This window comes from Dermacentor albipictus, chromosome 3 (assembly GCF_038994185.2).
Source record: "Dermacentor albipictus isolate Rhodes 1998 colony chromosome 3, USDA_Dalb.pri_finalv2, whole genome shotgun sequence".
Lineage (NCBI taxonomy): Eukaryota > Metazoa > Arthropoda > Arachnida > Ixodida > Ixodidae > Dermacentor > Dermacentor albipictus.
Window position 1 is genome coordinate 156,162,047 of NC_091823.1, and position 18,154 is coordinate 156,180,200.

The 18,154-nt window shown below is 47.7% G+C and overlaps 1 protein-coding gene and 5 non-coding genes across 6 annotated transcripts in view; all 6 read left to right on the forward strand.

Annotated features, from left to right (window-relative positions):
- The first annotated feature begins 1,468 nt into the window (after window positions 1–1,468).
- Window positions 1,469–1,540, forward strand: TRNAD-GUC (transfer RNA aspartic acid (anticodon GUC)). Its single transcript has one exon. It is a non-coding gene; the product is annotated as a tRNA-Asp (tRNA).
- A 167-nt stretch (window positions 1,541–1,707) lies between these two features.
- TRNAD-GUC (transfer RNA aspartic acid (anticodon GUC)) lies at window positions 1,708–1,779 on the forward strand. The gene has a single exon. It is a non-coding gene; the product is annotated as a tRNA-Asp (tRNA).
- Window positions 1,780–1,945: 166 nt separating this feature from the next.
- TRNAD-GUC (transfer RNA aspartic acid (anticodon GUC)) lies at window positions 1,946–2,017 on the forward strand. The gene has a single exon. It is a non-coding gene; the product is annotated as a tRNA-Asp (tRNA).
- A 166-nt stretch (window positions 2,018–2,183) lies between these two features.
- Window positions 2,184–2,255, forward strand: TRNAD-GUC (transfer RNA aspartic acid (anticodon GUC)). The gene has a single exon. It is a non-coding gene; the product is annotated as a tRNA-Asp (tRNA).
- Window positions 2,256–3,450: 1,195 nt separating this feature from the next.
- Window positions 3,451–3,522, forward strand: TRNAD-GUC (transfer RNA aspartic acid (anticodon GUC)). Its single transcript has one exon. It is a non-coding gene; the product is annotated as a tRNA-Asp (tRNA).
- Window positions 3,523–3,768: 246 nt separating this feature from the next.
- LOC135920590 (uncharacterized) overlaps window positions 3,769–18,154 on the forward strand; it is an 80,867-nt gene continuing 66,481 nt past the window's right edge. The window contains exon 1 of the mRNA XM_065454909.2: window positions 3,769–4,974. Coding sequence (XP_065310981.2) covers window positions 3,777–4,974 — 1,198 coding nt within the window. The 5' untranslated portion in view covers window positions 3,769–3,776. The remainder of the gene's footprint in view (window positions 4,975–18,154) is intronic.

Sequence of the window (18,154 nt, forward strand, 5' to 3'; positions counted from 1 at the left end):
GCGCCACTGCTTACGCTCCCAAGTCGGCGTCGATGATGATGATGGTTCTCTTGCGGGTATTTGCCAAGATTCACTGTCCTCTTCGCCCCCGCACGGCGCACTGTCTTCGTATGTTTATGTTTCCATTCCCGCGTACCATATATCATGACAGTGTCATTAATTGGGGAAAATCAGTAGGCATATTGCATGGGGGTTGGGAACATTTTCCCAGTGAAATGGAAAGTGTACAGTGGACGACTACCCCTATGACGTACCTCGGTGTACCACTACAGCATTTTCGGGACACGAAAGATTACTGGAAAGAGCAATGCACAGAAGTGAAGGAAAAGACAAAACAATTCGGTGGGAGGGACCTTTCCATGTTCGCGAGAGCAACCGTATGCAACCTCTTTCTCGTCGCCAAGATTTGGTTCGTGCTGCAGGCCATATGCGCATCAAGAACGAGCATACAAAAACTGCACCGGGAATTTGCCGTATTTATCTGGGGATCTGTGTGGGAACGCACCAGCCGCACCAATTTGTTCATATCGGTTAAACGAGGCGGCCTGGGCCTAGCTCACTTGTTTTTGAGGCAAGTGGTTTCACGTTTTATGTTCTTGCGCGATCAACAAAACGTATTTTTATTAACTGTGTTTCAGGAGCGTCTGAGTGACGCTTTACCAAATTATATTGTGTCAACACGACCAGCGAGAACAACTATCAAGGGCTTCCTGCGTGAAGTTCTATGGGCGTACCAATTCTTGTGCGCGCGTTTTTCTTTAGAGTATTTAAGCAGTGTTAAGCGAAAGAAACTCTACAAAGATGTTCTCGACACATTGCGGCCTACACCTATTTATAGGACGAAGTTTTGTATAGAAAATGGAGGACATGTGTTAAAGAGGGTAAAGCGGATGCCGGTGCGCTCGTCAGCCAAGTCCTTTTTCTTTCAACTTCACAGCGAAACGTTACCGGTTAAGCCATGGCTCGAACAAAAAGGCTTGTTTGTGGCATGGTCAGTAAACTGTTTAATATGCAGAAAACCAGAAACCATAGAGCACATGTTCCTGGACTGCCCAGACGCAGTATTCTTGTGGGACATTTTGCAACGAACATTAAAAAAGGAGCTACCGGTGACGCCGTACGGTATCCGTTTTCTCCCTACATCAAATGACGATGGAGTCCCTCATGATATGTTGATGTTATTGTGTCTACACAGTCTATGGAAAACACGAATGGCGATACGTCATGAGCATATTAATATTCAGTCTTCAAGGGAGAACTTTATTGAGAGCATGGTCCTCATGCGGGAAGTGTACAAGGCCAGAAACGAGGACAGTGACTGGATTTCAGTATTAGATGAGTTGGCATCTATGAAGTGCTTTTAAATGCCTCGCGTCAGCCTCAGAGTGGCAGACGCTTTTAAATTTTTTTCTCGCAGTGTTTTGTTCATATTTGTATTGATTGCAAACCGGCAATAAAGAAAAAAAAATCCTCGTTAGTATAGTGGCCAGTATCCCCGCCTGTCACGCGGGAGACCGGGGTTCGATTCCCCGACGGGGAGTGTTTCTTTTTTCCCTTCTTGTTTGCAGGCGCTCGCGGCGGTGCACTCGGTGCTCCTCTCCAGTAGCTCTCTCTATTTTTTCCCACTTGTGGGCACGATTGCGCCGACTCATTCGCGATTTTTTTTCAACTCTTTTATATACTGCTTTAGCTGACACCACGCATGTCTCCTCGTTAGTATAGTGGCCAGTATCCCCGCCTGTCACGCGGGAGACCGGGGTTCGATTCCCCGACGGGGAGTGTTTTTTTTTCCCTTCTTGTTTGCAGGCGCTCGCGGCGGTGCACTCGGCGCTCCTCTCCAGTAGCTCTCTCTATTTTTTCCCACTTGTGGGCACGATTGCGCCGACTCATTCGCGATTTTTTTTCAACTCTTTTATATACTGCTTTAGCTGACACCACGCATGTCTCCTCGTTAGTATAGTGGCCAGTATCCCCGCCTGTCACGCGGGAGACCGGGGTTCGATTCCCCGACGGGGAGTGTTTTTTTTTCCCTTCTTGTTTGCAGGCGCTCGCGGCGGTGCACTCGGTGCTCCTCTCCAGTAGCTCTCTCTATTTTTTCCCACTTGTGGGCACGATTGCGCCGACTCATTCGCGATTTTTTTTCAACTCTTGTATATACTGCTTTAGCTGACACCACGCATGTCTCCTCGTTAGTATAGTGGCCAGTATCCCCGCCTGTCACGCGGGAGACCGGGGTTCGATTCCCCGACGGGGAGTGTTTCTTTTTTTTCCCTTCTTGTTTGCAGGCGCTCGCGGCGGTGCACTCGGCGCTCCTCTCCAGTAGCTGTCTCTATTTTAGAGCGCAGCTCTTTGGCGTCCGTTCCTGGGTTTCGCGTCGGCGTTGTCGTCGGCCTCGTAACCAGCTCCGCCCCCCTTTCATCCCCTCAGCGCTAGCAGCGACCGACTGATACCGCTGGATGCCGCTGACGCCGCTAGAGAGTCAAGATAACGTGACTGCATAGAACACCGTCGCCGCCATGCAGAAAGAGGAGGAAAGGGTCCCCCCCCCCCTGGTTCTTAACGCTGCGGAAGCGAGGGTATCATATTGTTTGTGTCGGCATCGGCGGCGTTGTCCCTGAAACCAACTCCGCAGCTGGGGTTGACTCACTATCGGCGTCAGCGGCATCAGTCAGTCGCTGCTATCTCTTCCCTCCTCCCTTTATCGTGTTGTCCGCTTGCTGCACGCGCTTCTGCCCCCATCGTTTGCCGCTGGGTGTACACGCCGCCCCCCTCCCACCCCTTCCTGCGAGTCTCCGGTTGTCAAAGCGCCGGCTCGAACTTTGAAGTTGGCGAACTGTGCGCCGCAAAGTTGCCCAACGGCTTGCTGGTAGTAGCTGCCTACTTCGCCCCTACCGCACTCACGAAAGACGTCGTGCACTTCCTGCAACTCGCATTAACCGTCCATCGATCCACACCGATGTTAGTAGTGGGGGACTTTAATGTTGACATAAAGACAAACAGCAATTTCCTAACACTTATGCGGGAGAACATCCCGTTCCTCTCGCTCGTAACGCGTCCCACGGCTGTGACAACCTCGCGAGGCACTTGTATAGATCTCGTCTTTGAGAATCAAGGATTGGTGTACCAAGTCGAACATATATCAGTCTATTTCTCCGACCACAAAGCTTCCTTCATGACTGTCAAGAACTGTTAGTGGAGTCTTTGTTAAAGGAATACGTGTGAAAAATAAAAAAAAAATTCTGTGATAGCGCATACATGTGTTGCTCGATTTCTTTGCCTCAATCTATCGAAAAGGTGAAACAGCTTATTTGCTGCGCTCAAATTTCGCATTAGGAAGTAACGTAATCGTCGGTAATTTTTTTTCCCACTTGTGGGCACGATTGCGCCAACTCATTCGCGATTTTTTTTTCAACTCTTTTATATACTGCTTTAGCGGACACCACGCATGTCTCCCCGTTAGTATAGTGGCCAGTATCCCCGCCTGTCACGCGGGAGACCGGGGTTCGATTCCCCGACGGGGAGTGTTTCTTTTTTTCCCTTCTTGTTTGCAGGCGCTCGCGGCGGTGCACTCGGCGCACCTCTCCAGTAGCTGTCTCTATTTTTTCCCACTTGTGGGCACGATTGCGCCAACTCATTCGCGATTTTTTTTTCAACTCTTTTATATACTGCTTTAGCTGACACCACGCATGTCTCCTCGTTAGTATAGTGGCCAGTATCCCCGCCTGTCACGCGGGGGATTCGGCTTTCTGCCGCGCTAGCGAGCGGACGTGCCGATCATGAGCTCCGTAGGAGCGGCTTCAGCGGCCCAGCAGGGCCGCGGTACCAGGAGTTTTGCCTCAGAAGACCCGGAATACCAAGTTTTGCTGCCTCAATTGCCGACAGGTCGGATAGTTTTAAATACAGTTTTTCTGCATGCGGATGTGCGTGCCAGGCCGTATCGTGTGGAACATTTCCGAGATGCGTTGGCTAGCTTAGGCTTACTTGCTGATGTCATCGCCCTAGGGGCGTATCAGATGAGCCACGTTTGGGCGGTTACTTTCAAGAGCGACGAAGGCGTGAAAAGGCTTTCAAGCACCAAGAACCTCAAGGTGAATGAACATCGGTGCATTGTCGTTGATCCAGCCAATCAGGCCGTGCGGCTGAAGCTGCATTGGATGCTTCATAACGTGTCGGACGAGGATATACGGACAGCCCTGTTACCGTTCGGAAAGGTCACGGACGTTTTCCATGAAAAGTGGCGTGTTCAAGGAGTTCAAGATAAAGCATCGTCGACACGGGTGGTGTCCCTGGTTCTGAAGACGGGTATGACCATAGAAGACCTGCCCCATCAACTTCGTGTAGCTGGTGAGCAGACCCTAGTTGTGGTACCCGGCAGAGCACCCCTTTGCCTGAAGTGCCGAAACACCGGACATGTCCGACGTGACTGCCGCGTCCCGAGATGTGCAGTATGGCGTCGCTACGGCCACCAGGATACGGAATGTGTTAAGACTTACGCATCCGTCGCAGGACCTGCTCTCCGAGAGGACGTGGCTGACCTGTTAATGGACGAGGCTGACGTTGATGAGGCTTCCCGCGTGCTAGTACCACCGGCGGACACAGTCGCAACACCTTCTGTGCCCGCGGCTAATTCCAAGAAGGTGGTAAATGTGCTGCCTACGGGCCCGAAAGATGCAGTGCAAAGGGCGTGCGACGAAGGAGCCAAAGAAGAATCGGCCGCAAAATCCACCGCTGCCGAGGAGACCGCCACGGAGCACGGACCGGTAACTTCCTTGATGGACGTCGAAGAATCGAGTGCAAGCAATGCGGCTATGAAAAGAGCGAGGGACTCGACCGGCAACCTGGACGGCAACCTGGACGGCAACCTTGACAACGGGGCCAAAGACGAGCCGCCGCCAAAAGCGCAGGCGGGTCGTCGTGTGCCCGTGCGCCTGAAGCCAAACATCCCGCCGGACAGACGACCGGCGGCAAAACCGCGTAAGTAGGACCCGGCGCCTAATGGGGCGCCCGGACTAACGACGTGAAGACATGGCGTCCTTTTTGGAATCGGGCTTCGCGTACGCTCTAAAGGTACGCGTGTGGATCGAGCGGTTTTCAGTGCAAACGTTATGCATGCAATTTTTTTCTACAGTGTGTCCGGATCGCTTGTTCTTTAGCGGCACCGTGCGATCGGCTTGCTTTTGCAGATAAATGGCGGGGAAACTAGAGAGAGCACTGAGATTTGTCACGTTAAATGTTCGTGGCCTTGGAGCGCGAAGGAGGCAATATCAACTTAGCCGCTTGTGTATGGAGAAGGAACTCGATGTAGTTGCCTTACAAGAAACTAAGGTAGAAACCCAAGAGCAGACCGATCGCATGGTGACGCCTTTCACGGAGCATTACAATGTGTGCGTGTGCCATGCGAATGGCACATCAGGCGGATGTGCGTTGTTAATACGGAAGAGTGCTGGTACCATTGAAGAAAGTGTAACTGTTTCTGAAACTGGCCGCTTGCTTATTGTAGATTTTTCTTTTTCTCACGATTTGTGGCGGCTCGTATGCGTTTATGCGCCAAACAATGTGAATGATCGATTTTTGTTTTTTGAATCTATCGAGCAATATCTAAAATGTGATCGCTTCGTCATATTTCTTGGTGATTTTAACTGTGTGTGTTCTCCGGAAGACCGACTAAAAAGGGAAAGGGTTCGCGATAAAAGTGCTCTCCTTTTGAGCAGACTAATTGAAAACCACAACTTAGAAGATGTGGGCCTAGTCCTCACTGATGGTATCATTTCGCAGTACACGCACATTCAGCGAAATAGCCGAGCAAGGCTGGACAGAGTGTATGTTTCTGACGTCTTGATCACCCTTTGTAATAGTTATAACGTCGCACCGCAATCGTTCACGGACCATAGCTTGGTAAGCTTCTCGATTGGGGAAAAAGTTAAAAGAACACGATTCAACTGGAACATGTGGAAATTCAACGAAAAGCTGCTTGATGATGAACCATTTGTGCGAAGAGTTAAGGAAAAGATAACAGAGTTGATGACAAATGAGGATGAATATTTTACTGTCACATGGGAGGAATTTAAGATTCAAGTTAAGTTCATTGCAATAGAAAGAGGAAGCAGCCTTCAGCACGATAAATTACAGAAACAAAGAGAGCTGCAAAGACAGCTAGAATATCTGTCAAGCGCAGAAAATGCGGGTCACGATCTATTAGCTGAAAACGTAAAGAAAGTAAGACGCGAGCTTGAAGTTATCGACGAAGAGCGATAAAAAGCAGCAGTTATACGCGCTAGAAGCGAACGCCTATGGATGGGTGAGATACCAAACAAACGGGCAATGAGCGATGAAAAGCGTCACGCGTCAAGAAATGAGATCCAATAGATACGTCTTCAAAACGAGGTGACGTCAGACGCTTCGTCGATTGAGAAAGCTTTTGTGGAGCACTATCGCGAATTGTTCGGCAATGTGACGCGTTCTGGACTGGTCTTCGAGAGTGAATTCATGAGCGAGATGCCAAGGTTGGATGACGACGTTAGAGAAAGTCTTGAGAGACCAATAGCTGTATCCGAGATCGAAAGGGCGATGGAAGAACTGCCATCAGGCAAATCGCCAGGGCCGGATGGCCTAGGCGCCGCTTTTTACAAGGCATTCAGTCAGGAGTTTGCGTGTATATTGCACCGACTACTCTCAGAGGCGTATGAATTTAAAAAAGTACCACCCTCATTCCGGACTTCACACATAGTATTAATTCCGAAAACCAATGACCGGGAAAAGCTCCTTTCAGTAGGTTCATACAGACCGATAAGTCTGACCAACACAGATTACAAAATATTTATGAAAGTACTGGCTCGACGATTTCAAAGCGTGATTCAGCAGCTTGTAGGGCCACACCAGACGTGTGGCATTATAGGCCGCACCATTTTCACGAACACCCACATTGCAAGGAATGTGCTCGAATGTTGTGATGCCATTGGGGGTCGGGTGGCCATGTTGCAGCTAGACCTTGCGAAGGCGCTCGACCGGGTGTCACATGAGGTGATTTTCGCTATACTGCAGTACTGTAATGTTGGGAGCGTCATTGTAGATGGCGTTAAAATGGCTTATGAAGACTGTTACACGCAGCTTATAGTTAATAAGTGTCTTAGTTCGCGGGTGCCAGTCCGCTCGTCTGTACGGCAAGGCTGTCCCTTGTCTCCTTTGCTTTTTGCCCTGTACCTCGAACCCTTTTGTATGGCAGTCATACGGGATGAAAACATTCGTGGTTTTAGGCTGCACGCCGCAGAAGTTAAAATGCTAGCTTATGCAGATGACGTCGCCGTTTTTTGTGAAGACAGGGAAAGCGTGGTCCAGGCTGTCCGCCTTGCAACATCCTTTTGTAGGTACACTGGTGCCCAGATAAACTTCGAAAAAAAGTGTTGGGATATGGCATGGAAGCTGGGACGCGACACCCACAAAATTCGCCGGTATGCAGTGGACTACAGTGCCTTCACTGTATCTAGGAGTGCCCCTTGCGTGCTATCGGGACTCGACACAGTTGTGGACCGGACAAATAGAATCAATGAAAGAAAAGATAAAAGGATGGCAGGGACGGGGATTGTCAGTGTTTGCACGTGCTTCAGCTTGCAATGTTTTTTTTATTGCCAAAGTTTGGTACATACTGCAAGTAATGTTCATGTCCCGTGTAAACGTTCAAAAAATGCATCGAGTGTTTGCTATCTTCATCTGGAACTCCACTTGGGAGCGATCCAGTCAAACAAATCTTTTTCGCACAGTTCGAAATGGGGGCCTTGGGCTCTCACACTTGTTTATTAGACGGATCGTATCGCGGTTCTTCTTCCTGCGAGATGAAAGAAATGTTTTTCTCCGTACAGTCATTCAGGCGAAAATGGCAACAGAACTGCCTGAATTTGTTGTGTCCACATCTAGTGCTATCACTAGAAGAGCGACTGGTTACTATCGTGAAGTCGTTGCATCTTTTAGAATACTCTGCGCACGTTTTACGCTGGAGTATTTGTGTTCAGTGAGAAAAAAGAAACTATACGCAGATTTAGTTGACAGCATGTTACCTATTCCACTGTATAGGAGTGTTCACTGTGGAGGCCCAGGAAAAGATGTGCTGAAACGAGTCAAAAGGATGCCTGTGAGACCTGCTGCGAAAACTTTCTTTTTCCACCTACACACGAACACCCTCCCCGTTAAAGTATGGCTAGAACAGAAAGGAATATTCGTACCCTGGACTACCAATTGCCTGCTGTGTAAAAAGCCTGAAACAATTGAACACGCCTTCATTGAGTGTTGGGACGCTGTCTTTCACTGGGACATCTTGCAGCGCACTCTTAAAAAGGAACTCCCCATAAACCCCTATGGAATTCGGTTCCTTCCAGTTGAAAGTGATGACGGGCCACCGTTCGACATGTTCATGTTGCTGGGCCTCCACAGTTTGTGGAAAACCAGAATGGCTGTACGTCATGCTGATGTGAATGTGTGCTCTGCGCGAGAGAACTTCATTGAAAGTATGTCACTATTACGAGAAATGTATCGTGCACAAGGCGAAACCCCAGACTGGGTTAGCATCCTTGATGAGCTGGTGTGCCTCAAGAAATTTTAGCGACCATCCCACCTGATTTGATGTGGGTGCACTGTGTATATGAATTTTTTTTTGTGTTTGTTAATGTCTAAGCAGGCAATAAAGAAAAAAAAAGCTACTGGAGAGGAGCGCCGAGGGCACCACCGCGAGCGCCTGCAAACAAGAAGGAAAAAAAGAAACACTCCCCGTCGGCGAATCGAACCCCGGTCTCGCGCGTGGATACTGGCCACTATACTAACGAGGAGTTTTTTTTTTCTTTATTGCATGGAATTATCGGTACTGTCAAACCAATGCAGTTTACATATGAACATACATGAGAAACAAATTCACAGAAAGTATACAGTCCAATGAGAGTTCAAAATTCTGGTAAACAAACACAAGTGTCCAGACGCGAAATCCATTCAGGGACGGGATCATATGTAGCCACCACACTCCGGACTTTTTTTTTCTTTATTTCCGAAGTTCACATGAGGAACAATAAGTCACAAACGATAAAGCGCTTCAGCTACGCTTGAGCTGAGGCGAGCAAAGTTAAAATTTCTTCAAACTCACTAAATCATCAAGGAGTGTTACCCACTGAGGTTGGTCATGCTGTGCCCGGATGCATTCGCGAAGGTAAGCAGTGCTTTCAATAAAGTTTTCACGTGCACTGCGCGTATTAACATCTGCATGCCTTACTTGTATTCGTGTTTTCCACAAGCTGTGGAGGCCAAGAAGCATGAACAAATCATATGGTACATCTTCGTGATCAACCGGTAAAAACCTGATACCATAACGGTCTAGTGGTAACTCTTTCTTTATAGTTCTCTGTAGGACGTCCCAGTGGAATATCGCGTCCCAGCAGTCCAGAAAAACATGTTCGACTGTCTTTGGCCTCTTACATAAAAGACAGTTCGTTGTCCAAGGGACAAAGATTCCTTTTTCTTGAAGCCACGTTTTGACAGGTAATGTATTAGAGTGTAACTTGAAAAAGAATGTTTTCACGCCTGGCCTAACTGGCACCTTCTTCACTCGCTTTAAATTATTCTGCGCTGGGCCTCCACGATAAGGCGCCCGGTACAATGGCACCGGCAGCATGATATCCACAAGATCTTTGTACAGCTTTTTCTTGGGAACACTGTACAAATAGTCTGGGGAAAAACGCACTTCTAACAACTTACAAGAGAGCACAACCTCGCGCAAAAATCCGGTTACAGCACCACACATGTTCTCACCAGAGGACACTATGTTTCTTGGGAGTAGCCTCTGCAGTCGGACCTGTATAACCGTTCTTAAGAAGGTGTCATTTTGATCACGAAAGAAAATAAAGCGTGATACCACTTGACGCAAAAACAAATGAACCAGTCCAAGGCCTCCACTCTTCACTGAAAGAAACAAGTTTGTTCTCCTCGTTTTTTCCCAGGTCGAAGTCCAAAGAAAGACGGCAAATATACGATGCAATTTTTGAATAGAGGTCCGCGAAGCACACAGCACATTCATGAGGTACCATATTTTTGAAATTAGAAAAACATTGCAGACAAAGGCACGTGAGAAAATTGACAGATTCCTTCCCTGCCATGCTCCCGCTTTCTCTCTCGCCCTTGACATCTCTTCGTTCCAAAGTGGGCTGGGATCGCGATAACATTCTAGGGGCACACCAAGGTATCGCGTTGGCATGGGAGACCATTGCAGCCGTGAGAAAAATTGCGGTGTAATATCCCATTCCCCGTGCCAAAATCCAGAACTTTTTTCCCAGTTTACTTGACATCCAGTCTGGTTACAAAACCTTTCCAGAGTGTTTGTAACTTCACAAATGCTTTCTCTGTTCGTGCAAAATACCGCTATGTCGTCCGCATACGCAAGAAATTTCACCTCAGCAGATTGCAGCTTGAAACCCGTGACATAGTCACTGTTGATAATGGCCAGACATAAAGGCTCTAGATACGCTGCAAAAAGCAGGGGAGAGAGCGGACAACCTTGCCTCACCGAAGAGCGCACTGTGAGGCGCTCAGTAAGGTCACCATTAACTATAATGCGTGTCATACAATTTGCGTACGCCATTTTTACTCCTTCTACTATTACACTACCCAGGTTAGCGTGCTCTAGAATGGAGAAAAGAATGTCGTGTGAAACGCGGTCGAACGCTTTAGCCAAGTCCAGCTGTATCATAGCTACCTGGCTTCCAAGCGCGTCAAGACATTCCAATACGGTTCTGGCCACACGTATATTTGTAGCAATGCTACGTCCTCTGATTCCACAGGTTTGGTGCGGCCCTACTAATTTGTCGATTACACTCTGAAGTCGTTTGGCTAGTACTTTCATGTACACCTTGTAGTCGACATTAGGGATGCTGATAGGTCTGTAGGAACCCACTAATATTCGTTTCTCCGCATCATCAGACTTGGGAATAAGTACAATGTGTGAAATACCAAAGGACAGTGGAACTTTTTTGCGTTCATAGGCTTCTGTTATCACTTGTAACAGGAACTGAGAAACATCATGTTTAAAGGTTCTATAGAAGGCAGCGTTCAGCCCATCTGGCCCCGGCGCTTTTCCAGACGGAAGATCATCTATTGCTTTCTCGATCTCTTCCAAAGTAATAGGCAATTCAAGAAGCTCTTTTACATCATTGTCGAGTGTTGGCATTAGTCGGAGGAAATCCCCTTCAAACCTTTGCGCATGCTCGCGCCGATTGCCGAAAAGTTCAGCAAAGTATTTAGTAATAGAGCGCTGAATCTCACTAGGGTCGCTTGTAATGTGCCCCTCGTATCTTACTTGCCTGATTTCCTTCTGGCAAGCGTACCGCTTTTCATCTGATAGCGCCCGCTTTGTAGGCGTTTCGCCTGCCCACAAGTTATTGCTCCTTGAGCGTATTATTGCTGCTCTATACCTGTCAGTGTCAATTGTTCCGATCTGACACTTCACGTCTTTTATTTCTTTACTAAAATTTCCTGGCTTATTGGTTTCCATCCTAACCAAGCACTCAAGTTGTACGCGAAGTTCCCTTTCTTTTACTTTCTGTTTATACCGAATGGCGCTACTTTTTCCTATAGCTTTAAGCTTCACTCGTTCTTTGAAACTTTCCCATTCAACGGCAAAGCAGTCCACTTGCTCAGCTAGTACCCCATCAAGATCACTTTTAATTTCCTTGACAAATCCTTCATCGTCTAAAATTTTCTCATTTAGTTTCCAAAGGTACCAATTAAAGCGTGATTTCCTTCCCTTCGTTCCAAAAGTCGCGCTTACAAGGCAATGATCACTAAACGACACAGGTTTTACATCATAGGCTGTGCATAGTGGCACGAGATCAGCAGAAACATACAGTCTATCTAATCTTGCGTGACTGTCGCGTTGAAAGTGTGTGTAATCAGGCCATGTTCCAGCCGAAAACACACTTCCAACGTCCTCCAATAAATAATCGTGCACAAATTGAGTCAACAGTTCCGCGCTCTTGTCCCTCACTGGTCTACACTTCACTCGGTCAGTAGCAGCACATACACAGTTGAAGTCGCCCAATACAAGCAACACCTTGTCACAATTCAAGTACGGCTCAATGGAATCAAAAAAACATTTACGTTCACTTTCAACATTGGGGGCATAAACACATACAACGCGCCAGTGTAGGTTCGAAAAAGAAAAATCAATAACCAAGAGGCGGCCACTTTCACATGCAAATGCAGACTCCACACTTATACCTAATGTGTTGCGAATGAAGATAAGGCATCCACCCGATGTCCCAACGGAGTGACACACACACACTTCAAAGTTGGCGCGGAAAGGGGGCACCATGCGGTCAGCATGTTCTTGTGACTCTATCTTTGATTCTTGCACAGCTATTATGTCAAGGTCATTATCAATAAGCAGGCGATTAAGCTGACATTGCCGCCTTCGTGCTCCCAGCCCTCTAACATTCAAAGTTGCTACACGCAATGGGGTTCTTAGCTCAACTACCATACGTTTACGTAATAAAAAGGGGCGCGCTCCGCATGGTGCCTACCTCTGTCGACCATGTGATTTTCCCGACTGGTGTTCCGCAATGATGTACGGGGGGTCTGTCTGGCCACCCAAAGGTTTGACTGGTGCTTGTCTCGAAGTGGTCTGAGGCACCTCCTCGTCGCATCCTCCACTTTGCATGCGCGCAAACTCGAAAAGTCAGCCAAAAACACCGTGTCGGTCGATACACAACCGACGCTGACATTCCACAGAACACGGGAAAAAAATTACGGATGCAGTTTACCTGCCTGCCGTGACTCGGCCAAAAGGTTTGGACGCGGCTTCAACGACGAACGTCGACTTCCTGTCGTTTTTGGAGGCGGCTCCCCACTGCTACTACCACCGGGCTGCAGGTTCTCACCGGCGCTCTCTTCGCGGGACCGTTTTCCAGCGGTTAGGGCAGCCGCTTCATCGTCGGCGTCCATGGCGTCGGCAATGCGAGGCTCCACGCGGTCCGGGGTTTTCAGCGAAGCTTTCGTATCGGCCACCGCACTGTGACCGCTGTCGCTTTCGGGGTCACGCTGCGCTCGCTGAGATGCCACCACTGCTGAAGACGTCAACGTTGTCGTTGTCTTCTGCTTAACCAGAGGCGTAAACGAAGGCCCATCTTTCGTCTCCGTTTTCCCAGTTGTCCTCTTCTGCGTCCGCCTCATCCATCAAATGCTCCGAGGCATCTTCACTGGTTCCAGGGCCGGCGATGCTTGCATAAGTACGGAGGCACTCACCGTCTTCGTGACCGAAACGTCGACAAGCTCCGCATCGCGGCACCTTACACTCCCGTCGAATGTGTCCCGTACCTCGGCAGCGAAGACATAACGGAGGCCTTCCAGGCACAACGACGAGTGCCAACTCACCCCCAACGTTAAGCTGGTGCGGCAAGTCGTGCAGTTTAACGCCAGCTTTCAATTTCAGCGTGACCATCCTGCTCGTTGAGCCTTTCTCTGACACGCCGTGCACACGCCAGCGCTCTCGGACCACCTCGGAGACCTTTCCGTACGGTGCGAGCGCGACACGCACGTCCTCGTCCGGCACGGTGTGAAACAGCCAATGGAGCTTGAGACGTACGTCCTGGTTTGCCGGGTCGATAACCATGCAGCGGCGTTCTTTGACGCGCAGCTCACCGACGCCTGCAATCTTCTTAACGGCATCCGCATCCTTCAGCGTAATGGCCCAGAAATGGCTCATCCGATACGCCCCCAGGGCGATAACATCCGAGAGAAGCGATTGCCTAGCCAACGCGTCTCGAAAATCTTCCACCCGGTACGGGCGGGCCCTGATATCCGCGTGCAAAAAAACAGTATTTAAAGCTAAACGCCCGGTTGGGAGACTTGGCAGAACAACCTGGTAGTCGTCTTCCATTTCCATAGCCCTGTTACCGCGGCCAGAAAAGGCCGCTGAAGCCGCTCCAACGGAGCCCGTCATCATGCGTCCGTCACGCTCGGTGGCCGGAAGCAGAATCTCCACCACACTCCGGACTTGACCAGTCTCTTCTCGGAAGATAGACCTTGTCGAGCGAGGTGGCTCGGCATGTCTGTCGATCATTCGACTTCTCCATAATGAATAAAGTCCTAATAACATAAACAAATCATATGGTGTATTACTGGCTGTATTTTTGAAAGGAAGGAACCGGATACCATAACATGTGAGAGGAAAGTCTTTTTTGTTAGTTCTTTGTAAAATGTCCCAAAAAAGAAATGCGTCACGAGAAAGTATAAAGCAATGTTCTATTGTCTCGGGTTGATTGCAAAGCCTACAGTTTGTATTCCAGGGTACATACAGTCCTTTTTCCTGAAGCCACGTTTTAACTGGCAGTGTGGAGGTGTGCAGCTTAAAGAAAAACGTTTTCGCTGCTGGCGCAATGCACATTCTACGGACACGGCAAAGAACATCTTGACCAAATACAGACAGGTACGGCTTTCGGTACAGAGGTTCAAGGAAAAGGTTTTCTACAAGTGCTATATTTAGCGACGTGCGATTAACGGTAAACAAATATTCAAGGTTGAATTTGGCTTTTAAGAATGAAATAGTGTCGACAAGTTCCTTTAAGAAGCCCCATAACGGTAGTTCTTGAGCAAAGTTTTTCGTGACAAAAAGAGAAGGGAGGTGTGACGCAAGGCGTGCTCGATTAACTGCGAGAAGGAATGGATGACGTACATTTTTAAGGTAAAATAAGCGCATGACCAATTGTCGCACAAACAAATGCACAAGACCCAGGCCTCCCTTTTCAAGCGGGAGAAAAAGGTTGTCCCTTTTCATGGCTTCCCATGATGAATGCCAAATAAAACATGCAAATATTCTATGAAATGCCTGGACATGGACACGTGAGCAGTGCAAGACCTGCAGAACATAAAGAAGCTTAGTAGCGAGAAATGTATTGCGTGCCTTAGCTCACGCAAAAATGGAGAGATCACGTCCTTGCCAGGTTGTCACCTTTCGACGGATAGTGGTTATCGTGGACGTCCAATGAGGTCCACTATTACGGAAGTTATCGAGAGGTACTCCAAGACATCGCAACGGGGACTGATTCCAATGAATATTCGCGAATACAGAGGGAGTGAGCGCCCACATGCCTAGCCAAAAGCCTCTACTTTTGTCAAAATTTACAGTAGCTCCTGCAGTCTCACAGAAACGCAGGGTAGCGTTTATTGCCTTGGTAATGCTTGGCTTATCGACGCAAAAGAAGGCAATGTCATCTGCATAAGCTAGCACTTTAATTTCCTCATCGGCATACATATATCCTTTAATGCTCGAGCCGCAAGGCACGCTTAAGCAAAGCGGTTCTAAGTATATGGCGAAGAGTAAAGGCGAGAGCGGACAACCTTTCATTTCATTTCATTTCATTCTATTTCCTTAAAGGCCCAATTGAAGGGGTATTACATAAGGGGTGGGTACATACATACATAAAGAAATTGAAGGCCATATTTTTATTACAGGGTAAGATAATTTGTTACGGTGTTTAAAAATGTGCTAGGACAGGTTATGACTGTGATTTCGTTGGAAAGGCCGTTCCAGTCTGTTGCTGCACGAAAAAAGAATGAAGACGAAAAAGTGACAGTGCGTGTACGTGGGCGCGCGACTTGTTGCGGGTGACCGGTGCGGCTGCAGATATGCGTGCCGGGGGGAGAATGTATGGTGCTTTGCCAAGTGAGCTGTAAAAGAACTTGTGAAAAAGACAAAGACTAGCAATGCGGCGGCGAGATGCAAGCAATGATAAGCCAGATTCTGTTTTTAGTGCCTATATACTGATGTTGTAGGAGTACTTAGAATGAATAAATCTTGCAGCTCGATTTTGAAGCGATTCCAGTTGATTGATGAGATATACTTGATGAGGGTTCCAAATGGACGAGGGTTCCAAACCTTGACGAACGGATGGCTGTACTTGTATTATATCTGAGAAGGTATGGTTCACAATTAACTTTGTAGTGCAGTGTTTATAACAAAGTGTTATACCATTGTATAATACATCCCCTAACTGAAGATGTCGCAGTAGTTGGAATAAAAATTCGTGTTGAACCTTATCAAAGGCTTTGGCGAGGTCAATCTGGAGAAGAGCTACTTGTTCCGTACTACCCTCTATGCACTCAAGGACTGAACGTGCGATATGAACATTTGTCTGTATAGAGCGGCCTCGAATTCCGCATGTTTGATGATCACCTACTAATTTAGTAATGACTGTCTGCAATCTATTTGTCAGTATTTTTGCAAATATTTTGTAATCCACGTTACATAATGATATCGGCCTATATCCGTTTACTCTCTTTATTGTTTCATCATCAGTGCTTTTTGGTATTAAGGTTGTGTGGCCCTGATAGAAAGATGGAGGAAGCTCACCATATTGATAGGCTTCCTCGAAAAGCTGCTCCAGAAAAGGACGCAGGAATTCCTGAAATTTTATATAAAATTCAGCACTAAGGCCATCAGGACCAGGCGTCTTGTTCTTCTGCAGTGTTTCGAAGGCAAAATTAATTTCTTCTCGAGTTATTGGCCCATCAACGCTGAGTCGATCATCTTCTTCTAAGTGTGGCATAAGCGAAATAAACTGATCAGCGTTTTCTTCGTATCCATTTTGAGGCTTAACTGCAGCGAAAAGATCTTTATAGTGAGCTTCAAATAGGCTTATTATTTGGGACGTGTCTGTGTATATAGACCCACCAGACTCAATTTCTAATATTTGCTTGGAAAGCGCGTACCGCTTCTCGTCCCCGAGATTCCTTTTTGTGGGCTGTTCCTCTGTGAAGCGAGTTGTGCGTGAACGCACCATTGCTCCTTTGTACACTTCCGTCTCATATTTCTCTATTTGTGCGCGAACTGTGTTTATTTCATCGCTATACAACCCTGGTTCCTGGCTTTCGAAAGCGTGCAGCTTGTGAAGTAGATCATGAAGGTAATGCTTTTCAGCTTTTTTTTTTTTGAGACAGCTCACAAGAAATGGCAATCGCCTCATTTTTTACTCTATTTTTGAACATTTCCCATCGAGCAAACAAAGGAAGCTGTTGACATTGTGTTATTTCTAGCCATAATTCTTTCAATTTGTTTACAAAACTTTCCTCTCGCAAAAGTTGTGTATTAAGTTTCCACAGTTCCCAGTTTGGAGCAAAGCTGCGGAATTTTCGGGGACCCCATGAAACAGCTACCAAACAGTGGTCTGTGAAAAATACAGGCTTCACGGCGTAGTTGTGAATGTTAGACCAGAGATTCGTCGAAACATACACACGATCAAGTCGAGCATGGGAGACGCCTTGAAAGTGCGTGAACCGCACCCAAGATGGTGTGTAGGCGCCCACGTCTATTAGATTGTGATGTTCCATTAACTGATGCAGGAAAGCAGCACTTGCATCATAACGATTAGTTGGGTATGAGTGGTCTCTGGAATGACAAACACAGTTTAAGTCTCCCAACAGTACCAAATGTCTGTCAGTATCTAGGAGCGGAGCAAGTGAGAGGAAGAAAGCCTTCCTGTCACTCACTTTTGAGGGAGCATAAACGCAGATAAATCGCAAATTACGGGAATGAAAAGAGAGGCCACAGCATATAAGGCGGCCTTCCCCACCAACACGCAGCGACAATGAACAATGATTTAACTGCTTTCTGACTAACAAAAAGCATCCAGCGGAAGCACCACATGCTTGGCTAATAGAAACCTCGTAATCAGGTTGAAAAGTTTGCAGCGCAAGGTTGACATCACCAGCAGATATCTTTGTCTCTTGCACTGCACCAACATCAACTTCATGCTGCCTAAGCACGTGTAGTAACTGCTGCTGACGCCTTATATTCCTCAGCCCACGTACGTTGAGTGTCGCTAAACAGAAGGGGAGGGTGCAGGCGGTAGCCATTTTGCTCACCTAAAGCTTTTGTGTTGCATTGCCCTTGGCCACAGGTAAATCTGTGGTCTTGCTCCCTTTGGACTTCTTTGTGCCACTCTCCTGACTACGCTGATATAACCGGCGCGGCACATTATCACCAGGAGAGGGAGTTCGCTGAGCACTAGGAGACACTTTCTCGGGCGCCTGTAGAGCACATTCTGTTGCTTCGTCGTTGCATGGTGCCGGACGTTTCCTGGCCTTACTGATGTCCATCGCCTCTTCCTCTTCTTCCTTGTCATCAGGGGGC